Genomic DNA, 18576 nt, shown 5'->3' on the forward strand with positions numbered 1-18576 from the left:
TTCTGAAATATCCCCTTAAATGTCTGCCACTGTGTCTCTATTGACCTATCCCCTAGCCTAGTATCTCAACTCACTTCAGCTAGCTTAGCTTTCATGTCCACGTAGTTGCCCTTATTTAAGTTTAAAATACTAATCTTAGACCCACTCTTCTCCCTTTCGAACTGGATGTAAAATTCAATCATATTGTGGTCGCTGCTACCTAGGGGTGCCTTTACTATCAGGTAATTAATTAATCCTGTTACATTACACAATATCAAGTCTAATATAACCTGCTCTCTGGCCCCAGAAAGTGCTGCTCTTAAAAAAAACTACCTCAAAAGCATTCTATGAACTCCTTATCCAGGCTACTACTGCCAGTCTGATTTTTCCAGTTCAGATGTAGATTAAAATTGCCCATGATTATTGCCATCCCTTTATCACAAGCACCCAATATTCCTTCTTGTATACTTTGTCCTACATTGTGGTTACTGTTAGGCCTGCAGACCACTCCCACTAGTAACTACTTTCCCCTGCTATTCTCATCTCCACCCAAACCAATTTTATATCCTGATTTCCTGAACCAAGGTCATCTCTAACTATTGCATCAGTGCAATTCTTAATCAGTAATGCTGCCCCTCCACTTTAACTAGCTTCCTATTCTTCTTGAATGTCATATACCTCAATATTCAGGACCCAACCCTTGTCATCCTGCAGCCATGTCTCTGTAATGGCTATCAAATCATATTTATTTATTGACTTATTCATTTACTTTGTTATAAATGCTACACGCATGCAGACACAGCACCTTTAGTTTTGTCTTTTTGTTATCTTTGTAACATCTAGGGCGGAATCATTCCAGATTTGCACAAAGTGCGGCAGCAGGCAAGAAAAAGGACATTTTATCGAGCAGCCGCAATGGCTGGTTTTCGTGCCATATCATCCCACCTCATTAATAATGCAATCACGCCAGATCACTGGCCTCTGATTCGCCCACCTCACCATCACCTTAGGCCTTCAGTAATCCAGGCACCATATTTAACGGGCCCCCCTGCACAGAGCTAGCGCTCTCTAAGGGATCGGGAGCAGCTGCAAAGTCATGTCAAAGGGAGGAAACAGGTTTCCCCCAAATTTAGCAATGCCTCCCTCAGGCGCCTACTGGACGCAATGGAGGCCCGTTGTAAAGTCCTGTATCCACACTCTGGCCAAAGACCAACAAGCAAGGTCACCAATCCAGCATGGGAGGCAGTGGCAGCGGTGGTCGACGCCAACACCCTGCAAATGAGGCCAGTCACCCAGTGCCAAAAGAGGATGAATGATGATCTCCATTCCACGAGGGTAAGTCACTCTTGTCACCACTCTCAACTCTCTCAATCACAAACCCATCACGTATCCACAGGGATCTCACTCACTGCCAGTTCAAGGGCCATCACCATACACACTCTCTCACACACCATCACCTGCCCTGTGGTCATGCCCTCACCCCATCCATGGCACCACCCACCACCCCCACACATGCCAGGCATCCTCCTCATCTGGCCTGGCAGGTGTCCTGCTTGCACTCTCTCCATCTGTCTTCATGCAGGACAAGCTGGGTCACAACCAAAGGGAGAGGTCGCAGACTGCTGGAGGAATGCCTGACATCAAGGTCCTCACAGACTTTGAAAATAGAGTCATCCAGCTGGCCGGCAACAACCTGGACTGTTCCTGTGCTGACAGTGAGGTCGGCAATCAATCAAGTGAGGATCCAGCAGTGCAACATCCATCAGACAACCATGCTGGGAGTCAGTTCTCCTGTTCCGCAGCCCCTTGCCAAACACTAATTATCTCTCCTTGCTTTCACAGGCACATCTGGGAAGCGGCTGAGGGGGTCCGCGACCCAGGTCCTCAACTCAAGGCCCAAAGACACCTCGGAAGAAGAATCTGATGACACCCTAATTGAAGACCTGAAACAGTGCTCACCCACACCCTTCACCAGCACAGACACACCTCGGGACCTAGTTCTCGAGTAGCCTTGGTGTCGCAATATGGTGAGCACATCGCCGTTGTCTTATCCTCAGCAGGGGGCGGCAGGGACTTCCCAGATTTCTGGCACTTGGAGGTCTGCTGGAGGCCAGAAATCTGCGGAGTCCAAGTCAGATGAGGACTCTCTGAATTTGGTCATACATCAGTTGCTAGAGCTGCAACGGCAAGCTTAGGAACATCAGGAAGGGATGTTCGCTGCACTCTTCAGATTGCAAGGTAAGTTCGAGGAGCCTGTCCACCTTCAGTCTGATGTGATAGCGCCAGCATGACAACACTGGTAGGATGGGGGCTGCCATGGAGACCTTGGTCCAGGACATCGGTCCTGCACTGCTGCAGGAGCTGAACTAAATCGCCAACGCCATAGTTAGCCTCCAACAGTTTCACACAAGAGGAGTGCTGGGCAAATCAATCTCACTCCAGCTTCCCCTCCGCAAGGAATCAGCCAGGGGCCCTCAGACACCCATAGGGAGGAGCATCGGCAGGTGTACACCCGAGGACCATCCACCAGGTGATTCCGGGAATATCCGGCACATCCGAATCCCGGCTTCCTGTGACCCCAGAAGCTCCAGCTCCACAGGCCAAGGAGGGTGCCACTGCCACACAGCAGGATCCTGAAATCAGGCCAGGGCCCTCCAGGTCTCAGCCCTCCAGAGGATGCCAGCCAAGATCATCACAGTCAGCAGGCTGCCTCCACCTCCACTGTGGCTGTTGGGGGAGCACCAAGAATTAGCAGCAGGATTAGTAAGTTTAAGAATATGTAACTCTTGCGAGTTATCAACAGATCGCATGTAACTCTTTCGAGTACATTCACAGTTCTTGGTTTCCGGGAGTGGGACATGAACCCACAACCTTCTGATTCAAAGGCGAGGGTGCTATGAACTGAGCCACAGCTGACACCTCGGTTAAGAAGATGTAACTCTTTCGAGTTATCAACATCGCATGTAACTCTTTCGAGTACATTCACAGTTCTTGGTTTCCGGGAGTGGGACATGAACCCACAACCTTCTGATTCAAAGGCGAGGGTGCTATGAACTGAGCCACAGCTGACACCTCGGTTAAGAAGATGTAGCTCTTTCGAGTTATCAACAGTCACAGATTGTAACTCTTTCGAGTACATTCACAGTTCTTGGTTTCCGGGAGTGGGATATGAACCCACAATCTTCTGATTCAAAGGCGAGGGTGCTATGAACTGAGCCACAGCTGACACTTCAGTTAAGAAGATGTAACTCTTTTGAGTTATCAACAGTCACAGATTGTAACTCTTTCGAGTACATTCACAGTTCTTGGTTTCCGGGAGTGGGACATGAACCCACAATCTTCTGATTCAAAGGCGAGGGTGCTATGAACTGAGCCACAGCTGACACCTCGGTTAAGAAGATGTAACTCTTTTGAGTCAAAACAATAAACTAAATTAAAAACAAGGGAGAAATCAAGCACAGCCCCTAAGTCAGGTCAGCTGTAAAATCAAGGAAAAACTTTTAAAGGAACCTTAAAAACATCAAACTAAGATGTGATTAAAGGGGTCAACAAAACACCCCAGTCCCCGCGGTGCCCACCGGGCACAGAAGGCCTCGATGGTGCCGGCAGACACCGCGTGCTCCCTTTCCAGGGACATCCGGCCGCGAACGTAGCCGCGGAAGAGGGACAAACAATCGGGCGGGACTCCCCCGTCGATCGCCCGCTGCCTGGACCTGTTGATGGCCAACTTGGCCAGACCCAGGAGCAGGTTCACGAGGAGGTCCTCCTCCTTCCCGACCCCCTTCCGCACCGGGTGTCCGTAGATCAGGAGCGTGGGACTGAAGTGCAAACAAAATAGTAATAAAAGATTTTTTAAATAACTAAAAAGGGAGTGCAGCCTAAGACACCCTATATACGCATGTCCACGGACTCCACAAGACCGCAAAAAGGGCAAGTGTCCTGAGAGTCCGTGAACCTAAACATCCTCCTATTGTAGGGGACTGCTGCATGCAACACCCTCCAACCCAGGTCCCCGATAGAAAGGGGGAGAACTCCTCCGTAGAGGGCCTCCCATCGGGGGCCTCCGCCGCCGGACGGCAACAAGGCGCGCCAAGGCGTGTCCGGGCGGCAGACCAGGGCGAGAAAATGGAAGGTGTGCAACAGCAGTCCGTACAGAAAACCCCTCCGCACCGTGCCAAATGGCACGGAGGGCATGTCCCCGAGGCGGCTCATATTATTGCGGGGCACCGGCACCCGAGGGAGGGTTCGGGGCTTGGGGCCAATGTGGAATTCCGTCCGAAGAGGGGAACGTTCAGCCGGAAGATCACCGCGCACCTGGGCCACCTCGAGACCTAAAATGACTTCGGGTCCGAGCACGACCGTTTTTAGGTCTTGGATGGCATCGGCTGCGACCTGGACACTCACTGACGCGCAACGCGCCAACTCCTGCGGGAGCATCCAGCCCAGTCCTCCGCCACCCAGCACGTCCCCGACCCTGGTCACCCCGGCAGCCACAGCCCTCCTCTCCGCCAGCCACTGAAAGGGACGGAGGGGCGGATTCCTGAGCAGCGGCTCTCTGACGATAGCCGCTACTCCTGACGGGGGAGAGCTGCGTCGCGTGGCGACCACGTTCCAGACTTTGATCAGGTCCTGGTAAAAGACGGGCAACACCTGGAAGGAGCCACCAAGGCCCCTCTGATCTACAAACAGGAGCTGCACGTCATAATTCAGGCCATGCACCTGGCGGAAGAAATACGTCGCCAGGGCACACCATCTCGGAGGAGGCTCGACGTAAAGGTATCGCTGCAGGGTCTGAAGACGGAACGTCGCCACCTGCGTGCGTAGGCACACTAGCGCCTGACCGCCCTCCCTAAGCGGGAGACTCAGAACCTCAGCAGCGACCCAGTGCAATCTTTTGCCCCAGAAGAATTCGACTAGCATTCTCTGGATTTTCACGACAAAGTCCGGGGGAGGGGTCAAAGTGACCAGCCGATACCACAACATGGCGGCGATCAGCTGGTTTATGACGAGAACTCGACCCCGGTAAGACAGCACTCAGAGCAGTTCTGTCCAGCGCCGCAGGCGAGTGGTGACTTTCGTCTCCAGTTCCTGCCAGTTGGCCAGCCAGGATTCCTCGGCAGGGCAGAGATGGACCCCCAGGTAGAGGATGCTGGTCGTGCTCCAGGTGAAAGGCCTGAGCTCCTCGGGTAGGGGATCCATCTGCCACGGGCCGACCAGGAATCCAGAACATTTCTCCCACTTGATCCTGGCAGAAGAAGCCGCAGAGTAGACCTCCTGGCACTCGCGCATCCTCCGCAGGTCAGCCGGGTCATTAAACATTAGGAGCACGTCATCGGCGTATGCCGAAAGGACCACCCCGATGCCCGGCCTGCGCAGAACCAATCCCGACAACCTCCTCCGCAAGAGGCGCAGGAAAGGCTCCACGCAAATAGAATACAACTGGCCAGACAGGGGGCAGCCCTGACGTACCCCTCTCCCAAAGCGAAGGGGCGCCGTCAGGGACCCGTTAACCTTCACTAGACACTCCGCGGCGGTGTACAGAAGTTGGATCCGGGCGACAAAGTGCGTCCCGAAACCGAATGCTCGCAGAGTCCCGAGTAAATATCCGTGATCCACCCTGTCGAACGCCTTCTCCTGATAAAAGATGGAACTCTTTCGAGTTATCAACAGTCACAGATTGTAACTCTTTCGAGTACATTCACAGTTCTTGGTTTCCGGGAGTGGGACATGAACCCACAACCTTCTGATTCAAAGGCGAGGGTGCTATGAACTGAGCCACAGCTGACACCTCGGTTAAGAAGATGTAGTTGCACAGCCTGGGCACAGGTGTTAATCACTTGTACATAATGTTCACTATTGTCAATAAACTCCCGAGAGTGTCTCCTTACCTATGGCTCCTTGTTCTGATGAGCAGTGTTCATGTCACTCAGATGTCGAACCTTGGTCCCTGCACAAGATAAAGGCAGGTGTTTCAGTCCAGAGCCTCTTCCCTGTGCAGCCTTCAGACTAAAGTGGTGGTCCGGCTTCACGCTCACTGGACACATTATTGATGCCTGCACCTCGATGTTGCTTGTCATTGCTGCCAGAATGTCGTGGGCAGGTGTCACAGAGTATCGCCATTCTCTCTGTGTGCTCTCAGCACCTTTGAGGTGGGGTTGGCCCCCATCTCTTCAGCATCTGTGACTGGTGACGCTGTGCTCCTGAAGGGGTCGGGTGCCGAAGGCTGACAAAGGATCAGGTGCATTTTAAGTTTCACAGCTGGGTCTTCATGATATGACCCTGATCACAGAGCTTGTGTGAGCTGCCCTCAGCCAGACAGGAATCAGACATTAAGATAAAAACAAAAAGCTAAAAGCTACTGCGGATGCTGGAAATCCAAAACAAAAACAGAATTACCTGGAAAAACTCAGCAGGTCTGGCAGCATCAGCGGAGAAGAAATCAGTTAACGTTTCGAGCCTTCATGGCCCTTCGACAGAACTGAAGCATAGTTAGAAGAAGGGAGAAATATAAATTGGTTTAAGGTGGGTGGGGGGGGGGGGGTGAAGAGACACATTGAGGGTGTGGTGATTGTGACTTGTTAGTCTTTCCACCCCACCCCCACTAGAGCTGTACTTTGAATATCCTGTCTTCCATTCTTAATTAGCACTTTTCTCAGACAAATGTCACCACCTTCGACACCTCTTTGACCCTTTTATCTGCTCATCTCCACAAACACCACACCCTCAATGTGTCTCTTCCCCCCCGACCCACCTTAAACCAATTTATATTTCTCCCTTCTTCTAACTATGCTTCAGTTCTGCCGAAGGGCCATGAAGGCTCGAAACGTTAACTGATTTCTTCTCCGCCGATGCTGCCAGACCTGCTGAGTTTTTCCAGGTAATTCTGTTTTTGTTTAGGAATCAGACATTCACAGAGGCTATGTGAAGATCAGTGGAGTGTCCTCATTGCATATTGTCATCAAACTCCACAAATCTTGCCATTATGAGAGCTCCCGAGCACGCCTGCCTCATCTGGCCAGTGTGATGGCCTCTTTGCTGGCATCCTCGCCTTCAAGGACCTCATCATCATCCCCTTCAACGTCCCCCTCATCAGAGGGTACATGCAGCTCATCCATCTCCTGCTCAGCCAGGTCTCTCCTCGTTGCAGCACCAGGTTATGTAGCACACAATAAATGACGATAATGTGCAACACTCTCCAGGGACTGTATTGCAGTGGTCCACCAGACCTGTCAAGACACCAGAACCTCATTTTCAAACTGCCTATCATTTAGTCCACCAAAGTCCAGGTCACAGCTTGAGCCTCGTTATACTGTCACTCTGCTGTAGCTTGAGGCTGCCACGCGAGCATCTTCAGCCAAATCCCCTGTGGTGAGCCATTGTCCCCGAGGAGCCAACCCTGCAGCTTCTCTGGACCCTGGAAGATATCGGGCCTGAGACCTGCTAAGAATGTAGAAGTCGCGGCTGCTCCCGGGAAACGTGCACAGACCTGTAGTTTGTGGTGGTCGCACACCAACTGAACATTCAGCGAGTGGAAGCCCTTGTGGTTTATATTGTTGACTGCTTGTTGCCTCGGAGATCTGAATGGCATGCGAGTGCAGTGGTTGGCACTCTGCACCTGTGGAATACCAGAGATTTGTGCAAATCCCAGGACTCTTGCTTCCTGGCTTTCCTGATCCCAGTCGAAATGCACAAAGTTGTGTGCCTTTGCGAAGATGGCGTTCGTGACCTCCTTGATCCACTTGTGTGTGAAGGCTTTGCAGGTCACTTGTGGAGCCCTGGAAGGAGTAACTGGCATAAAAATTGAGCGCCATGGATACTGGCAGTGGATGCCCTCCATGTCCTCATGGTGCCAAATCCTGTAGCAGGTGGCATATGTGAGTGACCAGTTCTCTAGACATGCAGTCTTGGCTGACACTGGTTCTCAATCATCTGCAGGAATGACAGCCGCCATCTATAGACCCTGGGTCTAGTGAGGCACCTACGAGCGACTGCTCGCTGTGGATCTTCGGCTGTGTGCATAGCAGTCCCTGCTGCCCCTTCATCTAGAGGGAGGTGCTCCTCCATTTGCCAAGCCTGGCACCTCTGCCGCTCTCTTCTTCTCTGGTCTCTAAGCCACGAGGCATACCGCTAAATCACCAGGCTCCATGGTCCTAATCTCCTCCTGCAGGATGAAAGGGAGAGGCGCGTGGGTTAGCATAGGTGCACTAAGAACCTCTCTTGGTTAAGTCTGAAGGCCCCTTCACGCATGCAGAAGTGTGGTCACCACTTGAAGGCCAGTATGTAGTGTGCTTCATAGCTGTCCAAAACCCCACCCACCTCTGCCCCACTTCATTTGACCAGTTGGTGGTAGCTTCAGCCACTTCGGTATGCTGTACTCTCAGCTCAGGCGCAGGCATTCTCCTAACCTGCACTGCTTGAATCATAATGGATACTGGTCCAAATCGTAATAAAGACATTGCAAGGGACTGTGAGTGCCTCCACCAGTGAATGTGCCATGGCCACCTTTCTCAAGGGGTTTGTACAACTTGCCCAGTCGGCCAATTGCTCTACTGTCCCCTAAAACACACATTAATTTGTAATCTGTGCCTGAGGGGTGAAGTTCTGGAACATTTGTTGGCACTTTCTTGCTTTTGCGTTGCTTGAGTGGGCAGAAAAGCTTCAGAGGCCCGACTCCAAAGATGTCAATGCATCCACTACTGAACGACCTCAGCTGCGGAAGAATCCCACTTTTGACCAGCTTTTCCAAGGGCATAGCCACTCTTTCCCCCCCTCCTCACTCCCATGTGCATGAGTATGTCCTTCAGCCTGTGTGACCTTGCCCTCCATTACCTCCCCCCACCTTGGCTTGACCTGCACTGGAGCCCTTGCTCCAACACCACATTGAAAGCCAGCCGGGAAAAGGTGACTTGCCTGTGCACCTCCGAGTGTACAACGCCTCTTCCTTGATGTCCAACGGGCGGTCAGTGTTCACAAGTGCTGCGCAAAGTTGTGTGCACTCGCCGGAACCCCCTTCTCCCACAGTCTTTGAGCCGCACTTTCATCTGTCTAATCTCGTTTGCCCTATGCCAATTTGCACGTGGCTCAGGTAGTAATCCAGAGATTATTACCTTTTGAGATTCTACTTCTTAATTTGGTGCCTAGTTTCTCATACTGAATATGCAGAACCTCTTGTCTTGCCTCTTTATGGAAACTCTTTCCTTGTAACTCACCAGCTGACTCCCCAGAGGCTGTCCACCATCTACAAGGTACAAGTCAGGAGCATGATGGAATGCTCTTCATTTGCCTGGATGAGTGCAGCTCCAGCAACACTCAAAAGCTCCAGGGCAAAGCAGCCTGCTTAATTGGCATCCCATTCACTCCCTCCACTACTGACGTTCAGTAGCAGCAGTGTGCACCATATACAAGATGCACTGCAGAAATTCACCAAAACTTCTTAAACAGCACCCTCCAAATTGTGACCTCTATCACTTAGATGGACAAGGGCACCTGGCGCACGGGAACACCACTACCTGAAAGATCATCTCCAAGTCCCACACCATCCTGACTTGGAACTGTATCACCATGCCTTTACTGTTGCAGGATCAAAACCCTGGAATTCCTTTTCCCAGCACCACAGCAGGTGTACCTGTGGCAAATGGAGTGCAAGAGTTCAAGAATGTGGCTCGCCACCGCCTTCTCAAGGACATTTAGGGATGGGCAATAAATGCTGGTCTAGCCAGCGATGCCCACATACTGTAAATGAATTTTGTTTGAGGGGAATAGTATCAGTAGATTCAGTGCCGTGGTTACATTTGGTAAATCGAGAGCTTGAGGTGGCATGGATGATCAGCCATGAGCCAGCAGAACTTGATCTACATGACCACTGGAGGTGAGCAATTGTGTTGCTAACAAACACCCCCAGATCCACCAGGGTGGAGTGTTGAAATGGCAAGCGACAGGGAGGTCTGGGTCATGCTTGCGGACAGCATGACCTAGACCTCCCTGTCGCTTGCCATTTCAACACTCCACCCTGCTCTCATGCCCACATGTCCGTCCTTGGCCTGCTGCATTGTCCCAGTGAAGCTCAACGCAAACTGGAGGAACAGCACCTCATCTTCCGCCTAGGCACTTTACAGCCTTCCGGACTGAATATTGAGCTCAACAATTTTAGATCATGAACTCTCTCCTCCATCCACACTCCCTTTCTGATCCCCCTTTTTTCCAATAATTTATACAGATTTTTCTTTTCCCACCTATTTCCATTATTTTTAAATGTATTTCCATCCATTGTTTTATCTTTGCCTTTTAGCCTATTTCGATCCCTTCCCCACCCCCACTAGGGCTATCTGTACCTTTATTATCACATTCCTTAGATAATATCACCAGCTTCAACACCTCTTTATCCTTTTGTCTATGACATCTTTTTGTTATCTCCACCTATCACTGGCCCTCTATCCAGCTCTACTTGTCCCACCACCACCCCCCCTTAAATCAGCTTATATTTCACCTCTTTTCTATTTTTCCTTAGTTCTGTTGAAGAGTCATACGGACTCGAAACGTTAACTGTGTTCCTCTCCACAGATGCTGTCAGACCTGCTGAGTTTTTCCAGGTATTTTTGTTTTAGCATTGAAAACCTGATGTCCTGACCAACATTTGCCTCTTAACCGACATCAGTAAAATGTCATTTATCTCATTAAGGTGTGTTGGACCTAGCTGTGTGCAAATTGGCTTCAACATTCCCAACCTCGTATCATTGACCGTACTTCAAAAGTATTTAATAGGTTGCGAAGTGCTCTGTGATCTGGTGAAGTCATGAAAGGCATTATATAAATGCAAGCTCTTTCGTTTCAAATGGTAGTTTATATAAATATTTATTTTAACCAAACAAAAGTAAACTTATGACATGTAAAAGAAATTTAATACTTACCTTCTGAAAGCTTTGAAGAAAAAGACAGGGTGGAATGGAACTGACCAAAATGCACTCAACAGTGTCACCTGGTGTCCGTATTGTATAATTGCAGTATGGCAAGTTTACATGTGGATATTCTTAGATGCTAGCAATTGTTTTTTTACAACTGGAAAGGGATCACTATGCATATGATTGGATTTTTTTGTCATCAAAGCTATTGAAAGGGGACTGTGACATAATATACAAGATCGCTATATTTTCTTCTGAGAACTAGGTTTGAATGCAACTTGGACAGGTGTGAGCTACATACAGAGTCCAGAAGAAATTGAATTTCAACTCTAGCCCCTGTGGTGTATCTGCAACACAAAACCAATTATTTGATTGTAGTGCGAAGTTTCAAAGACCAGAAGGCTGGGTTGTCTGAAATAGAAATATCATTAGTGTACAGTAAAAGTAACAGTTCAGAGATTGTAGTTGAGGCACCTTGCTGAGGCAGTGTAACTGGAGCTTTATGCACCATCTAAGAACTTAAAAAATAGGAATAGGAACCATTCAGCCCCTCGAGCCTGCTCCGCCATTCAATAAGATCATGACTGATCTGTGTTTCAGTTTCCACATTCCCATCTAACCCCGATAACCTTAGATTCTTGTTAGGCAACGGAATCAATCTACCTCTGCCTCAAAAAATATTCAATGACTCTGCCTCCACCGCTTTCTGAGGCAGAGAATTCCAAAGTCTCACAACCCTTAGAGAAAAAATTCTCATCTCTGTCCTAAAAGGGTGACTCCTAATTTCAAAACAGTGCCCCCTAATTCTGGACTCACCCACAAGAGGAAGCATTCTTTCAGCATCCACCATGTTTAGGCTGTTCAGGATCTTGTATACTTCAATCAAATCACCCCTCACTCTTCTAAACTCCAGTGGAAACAAGCCCAGTCTGTTCAACCTTTCCTCATAAGATAACCCACTCATTCCAGATATCAATCTAGTAAACCTCCTTTGAACCACCTCCAACGCATTTACATCCTTAAATAAGGAGACCAAAACTGATCACAAGGTGCGATCTCACCAATGCCTTGTATAACTGAAGCATAACATCCTTACTTTTATGTTCAATCCCTCTAAGGCATGCTATGCCTGCTGGAATGATTTAATCGCTGACACCGGATGCAGTATTTCAAACATAAATAGAAATGTTGCACAAAGAAGCAGATACGTCAATATCAAAAGTAGCTAATGCATTTTTAAGATTTAAGATTTTCATTTTTGATAAAACTATTCCAAAAATATTTAAATTTATGTAGTCGTTAGTTTGGCTTATTTATATAAGCTTAGACGGTTAATAGATTTGCAAACATTGTAAAATCTCGCTATTGTTGTATGTAGCACCTACTATAAACTAACAGTAGAAGTTCCTGAGGCCTCACCTTGCCACTGCAGTGAATAACCATCCCAAATCCCAGGATATGAATAATTCCGTTGGTGTGGGGGTGGCAGCAGCCCAGACACTTTGCCACTAACTCGTAGTTGAAGTAGGAGCTTTGAAGCAGATCTTGGCAACAAGCAGGAAGCTGTTCCAATTTGGCCACAGAGACACAAAATTGCATCAGAAATTTCAGTTTTTAGTTAGAAAACTGGCATTTCTGAGAGTCATGAGCCTCACTTCTGCCAGAATCTGGTCCTTTGTACAGCAAAGTTTGTATTGGAGCAGTGCAGATGGAACTGGTAGGATTTCTGCCTTTCTCATTCTTGGGAAGTGGGCATCACTGGCAAGGTTGGCATTTATTGCTCATCTCTGGTTTCCTTGAGAACGTGCTGGTGGGCCACTACCTTGTTGGACTGGAGTTATTCTATGAAGTAGTTTGATACAGCTGAGTGGCTTGCTGAGCTACTTCATATGGTGGAGCTGGAGTCACATACCAGGGAAGGTCAGAAGATTTCCTTCCATAAAGAACATTAGATATTGGACTTTTATGGCAATCCATTGATGACTTCTAATTCTAAAGCTGGGATTTGAACTTTAATTTACTGGTCTCTTAGTCCTGACCCTGGATTACCAGACAAGCACAGTGAGTTTACCTATTGGTACCACATAGGCTGCAGGGATTCAAGAAGGTGACTCACCACCATCTTCTCAAGAGCAACTAGGGATGGACAATAAATGCTGGCCTTTCCAGTGATGCTCACGCACCACAAATGAATAAAAACAAAAGTAGCATAACTACACAACCATAATCTTCTGATGTCAATGTATTTTTTTCAGTTATGATGTCTGCATGGAAGGGGTGGTGGATGCAAGAAATTTCTGCCCCAGTTTATGGTAGAATTTTCCAACATCCATAGTAATAGGGTCCCTATATCTACTTCAGATGTGTTACTTTTTCTTCCCTCCACTTCCAGCCCAGGCATTTTGAGATCTAGGCATATAAAGTATCTCTGGGTGTAATGCTTCCTGCCACTGTTTGGAATGGCATTTAGGATAACCGTACGCAAATAGAGAATGCATAATCACATGTTTATTTTTCTAACTTCAGTGGACTTCTGCAAGTTTTCATGTATGAATCCCGATTATGCTGAGGAATATCTTTACCTGGACCAGATGATGGGCTTCCCAGGCTGCATGGAAAACCAGCTTGTTCCTACTGCAAATGGATTTTGCACAGACTTCTCACCTGATGACCAAGAGGAGGAGAAAGAAGATAGTACCTTGGCTAAAAAGCTTAACTAACTCCTTGGATATGATCCTTCTCCTGGTGAGAGGGGTGGACCAATTTAGGGCACACACGTTACTTCTGTTGACCTGACTAAATATCCTTCCTGTATGAACTTACTGCCATTTTCCTGTACTTATCATCTCTCCAATATAATATCTGAGTTGAGCTTGGTTTTAAACACAAATTTAAATGTCATTGGAAGCCAAGATTGTGAAGATGCTTATTATTTGTACCTGTACTTGAAGGGAACCAAGCACCTATTTGTTCCATTTTCATATTTATGGTATATGTGTTATGGTAACTATGCATGTTTAAAACTTGTAGCTGCAATTGTGCTAGCGCATTTTGTTTTTCTGTTTCTAGTCCATTTATCTTGTATATGCTTCATTTTATCACACGGCAGCTTTTGAAAAAATGTTTGCAGAAGATGGGAGTAATCATACTTTCCTACCAGTGTTACAGTGTAACAAACCTTTTTGGCGTGGTGCATTCTGTTCTCTAATAACGTGACAACTAGGATATTGTTGCTTACTTAATGTTTTAAGCATCATCACTCTGCTCCTTGCTCTTGCTGTAATAACTGGAGAGAGGAAAATGTTTCTAATGTGAATGAAGTATAAAGGACAACATGAGGGAATGCATTAGTGTTCATATTAACATTTGATTAATATTCTGAATGTAACTTCACAGTTATTTCCATTACAGTTGCATAGGAATTATTTTTAAAGTTTTGTGTTGCTATTTTTAATGTAACAATGTGATGGAAAATACTTGAGGGTAATTATCCCATATAATTCAGTCGGCTAATTGTTTTTAGCAGTGAATCGTATGGTTTTATTTGATCTGGTAATAGAATACATTTTCTGATGTGTGCAAATACCATAAAGCAAATTAACTTGAGAAAGGAACAAGAAAATAAGTATTATAATGGACCAATAAGCAGATGACATATGAAACAAACTAAATATCAAGATTTTGAATGAGATGATGCATGCCAAAGCCTTAATGGTTTGTGCAGTATGTGAAAATAGCCACCCTGTCTGCAACTTGGGAAGGCAAAGTTATTTCTCTGATTCTAAAACCAAATATAAGAATCATTGATGTATGTGTTAACCAGGAGCATTGCATAGTGTATTTACATTCTGGCTCACTTGTATGAATACTTGTCTAATTATTGTGTAAGGCTACCTATGTTGATTTTTTTTTAATTTAAAGCTTGAAAGAAAGGAAGCGACAAGAAATGATGTATGTCTGCTAACTTAAAAAGGAAGGGAGAAGAGAATACAGTTAAAGTTTCAACGGTACAGATTAAAAAGTAGAGTTGGAAATCTTGGACATGACTTTTTTTGTAAAGGAGTTAATAGAAATTCCACGAAATAAATTGCCAAGCCACAGAATATTAAACTTAAGGGAGATATGAATGATATTTTAAATCTAGCTGATGCTGCTTCATGTTATGTCGTATAGCTGATTCTGCTGAAAGTAACTATACACACTATGACTAAGACCATTCCTGAGAGAACTGTATTTTCTAATGTGGTTATATGTTTGGTTTACGGCTAACAGCCACAGAGAACAGTAGGTAAAAGGATGCCACATGTATAATGGGTGGACTTTCCCAAAAAAGAGGTTGAATCACAAGATGTTATTCCATTAAGGATTAGACTGGTAATAGTTATTGCTGCTTCAACTTGGAAAGCAGATGCAACATATGATCTGCATCAAAAGATCATCCTCAGTCTGGCAAATTGCTGTTATCTAGATACAGTGGAAACTTACATAGCTGGGTCAGTGTTGGATTGATGCGCAGTATTGATTGGCTTGGTCCCCTTTGACCTCTGGCGATAACACCTTATCATGAGTGTTCAGGGTGGGACGATGGTCATAAGCCTTGGTGTATTGCAGATTTAACACCACTGCCAGAGAAAATCGGGTCAGTTCTGGGGTGCTGATGTTTCTGCTGGATAAAGTGGATTGAAGATACATAGTTTTTGATTTTTCTTTGAATGAAGTGAGAAAAGGCGGGGTAGTGTTTAGATTGCAAAGTTATAAAATGGAGAAAACTATTTCCAACAAGGGTACAGAAATTGAACTTTTTCCCCTTGAAAGGTGTTTGGTCTTTTCTTAACTGTGTCTCTTGTCAAGTTTGTTTGCCTTGTAGCATGTAAAATTATACAGTTTGGAAGCAAAGTGCACAAGTTGATGTTTGTAAGGAAAATTATGATTCATTTATGTCTGATTTCTGTTAGAATGGTGAAAGTACAGGAGTACAGGAAACCTGCATTTTACCCATACAGATTGATTTTACACATCCACTCCCGTTATTGTGTGAAATAAATATCCTAGGTAAACTCTGCCACTTTACCTTACAGTTAGCTTTTTAGTTTCTTTTTTCCCCCTCCCATGGTGCAATTTTATTCAGTGAATCTATATGTAAACAGTGTTTGAAAAAATATTACTACAATGCTTTAGGAGTGGTAAAATGGCATTGTGCTAGCTTTAAACCTAATGTCTGCTCTTTATCTCATTATAAATGCTGTTGTTGATTCAACCCTTTTGGCTGAATGATGGCGTATAATAATAGATACCCTGAAGCCAATGAATAGGACACCTACAGCTCAACTTGCTTAGTCTATCAGTTTAAAGTCCTAGAAATCAATATGGAACTAGAGTAAGTTAATGCTGAGTAAGAGCAGTTAACTGAGAATTATGCTGAAGCTCATTATTTAAAACAGTTGTGTATTTTGAATTTTGGATAATGTCACAGAGGAACAATTCAAAGTTAGTTGTCAGGATGTTGTTTCAATGTACTATATAACGCACCGTCTTGTTGAACTCCTGTTGGATGATATGAAGCATTTATTGATGAACATCCAGAGGTGTTAACATAACCATTGACATTATCAGGAAAATTTTCAAACTAATGTGGGAGAAATCAGAATTATGGATACTGTGATGAAAGACATTAGTATAATCCTACTGAATTGGCACTGCCACTTGTATAATCAAATAGTCTTCAAAATTAATTGCAACTGTTGCATAATTATGATTAATATTTTTAGAGTTAATATATGCATGTAAATCCTTCCATGTGAATACTGGTGAATCAGATCAAAAGTTAATAAAATCTTGGTGCTGTACACATTATATTCAGTGTTGAAGATGTTGAACTTAAGATTCTTTTTGAAATCAGGTTTGTGGCTTATAGAAAAAATACACTCCAGCACAATATGTAATGAGCCTCAATGAGGATTACAGTGCAATGGGAAGAATTTGGATTTGTCCAACTTTGTGGATTATTCCAGATAAAGCATTATTTGTTTTTGCGATATTCTTCGAAACGTATTGTACTCTTTGAGGACTTTTTGACTTTATTTTGTATGTACATTTACTGAACAGCTATTTCCAATTCCCCTTTTATATGTTTCTGCAAAGGGTGACTGGGTCACATGATTTTGAAACCTGGGGTCAGTACAATTTCACTGTAGTGAGAATGAATGTTTCCAATCATGATCTAAAAAATTAAGTAACAAAGAAATTCTGAAGGTTGGGCATTGCTTATTATGAAAACTGGTCACTGTATCAACACAGGGAACTGAAGATTTACACTCAACACACCGTGATTGAGATTGTTGGGATTATAGCTGAAAGGAGATAATTTACTTGTATTTGAATTAACTTCTTTAAGTGACTGCATAAATGTAAATCATGTAAACATTTACAGATTTGTAGTTTACTGTGTCTTAACTGCAGAACATGTGTGTAAATGACATATTAATAACATTTACAGCATCAGTATGTAATTCCATTATCAGACATAGGCCACATTGGGTTTTGTAAGCTTTTTAATGTGTATACGTCTGTCAAAAAATACCTCAGTAGGCAAGCTATCCTGTGTTCTTGGTTGTCTTTGAAAGGAATCATGAAATGTGCAGAAGGCTGCTTTTTTACTACCTGTTTACTGCTGTATTTTACATTTACCTTGAACAAAATTGAACATTTTACTTTGAGTTAAAGTTTCACGATGGATTATGTATGAAAACCTGTTGCAATAACTGATCATATTTTTCCAAGTTTTCATTGTACATAAAGGGATTACTGCTCAAACTTACATTGGACTTTGTGTTTCACAGTGGAAATTATTTGAGTTGTCTGTATGAATAAACACCAATAAGTGCTGGGGGGTTTTTTTTTTTGCTAATGGGTTATTGAGCACAGAACAAAATTACATAAATTATTTTTTAACTTCTGCAGAAACTTGTGCTCCCAGCTGCTACCCAGTTTTGCCCCTGCACAGCACACACCAAAAATGTGCAGAATAAATGGAATAGTCTCAAGGATTTTGTCATGAGGTCTATCTTTGCCCTGCTGGTAAGAAATTTTTGAGGTGAACAAATTTTGTCTGTCTTTTGTTGTCTCAGAGTAAGCAACTAAGTTGCTTTAAACCTCTAATTCGTGACCCAGCCCAAAACTATGCAAATTCTCCTGTTGGGCACAGGGCATTTGAATGATCAATAGAATCCTGATGTAATGGGAGTCTGTATCAATTACATGAGTGGAGAAGCCAGAAATCCCTGCCTGCTATTCAAGCATAAAGCCAAGAAGTGAGCATGTAATAGGCAGTGAGAGACATCAACTGTGCTTATGAAGCTGTGGTCTAAAATTGAAATATATAAGTTCATGCATATACCAAAGGAGGAAAAAGATTCCATGTTGCAATAGCGTTCTGGCTGAAAGATGAAAATTAATTTTAAGATTGAATCATATAATTCAGACATGCAAAAACACTTCAAAACATAGATTAAGAAGGGAGAGAGAAGCAAAGCTGGAAATGGAAGGTAGAAAGTTACTGAGTGTGAAAAGCAGAGGGGAAAAACGGCTAGAAAATGGACAACACAAAAGTTTGCTAGTGCTTAATATATTCTTCAATGGTGAATAGAGCACAAAGCAGATAGACATTTGGTAGTATCATGTAGATATTATTGAAGCATGG

At 45.0% G+C, this 18576-nt stretch overlaps 1 protein-coding gene across 2 annotated transcripts in view; it reads left to right on the forward strand.

Annotated features, from left to right (window-relative positions):
- The window catches only part of LOC144678970 (lysophosphatidylcholine acyltransferase 1), a 207426-nt gene extending 189732 nt beyond the window's left edge, over positions 1-17694 (forward strand). For both annotated transcript variants that reach the window (XM_078539111.1, XM_078539112.1), the window contains exon 14: positions 13404-17694. In XM_078539111.1, coding sequence (XP_078395237.1) covers positions 13404-13597 — 194 coding nt within the window. In that variant the 3' untranslated portion in view covers positions 13598-17694. The remainder of the gene's footprint in view (positions 1-13403) is intronic.
- The last annotated feature ends 882 nt before the right edge of the window (positions 17695-18576 follow it).

This window comes from Cetorhinus maximus, chromosome 3 (genome assembly GCF_964194155.1).
Source record: "Cetorhinus maximus chromosome 3, sCetMax3.hap1.1, whole genome shotgun sequence".
NCBI lineage: Eukaryota > Metazoa > Chordata > Chondrichthyes > Lamniformes > Cetorhinidae > Cetorhinus > Cetorhinus maximus.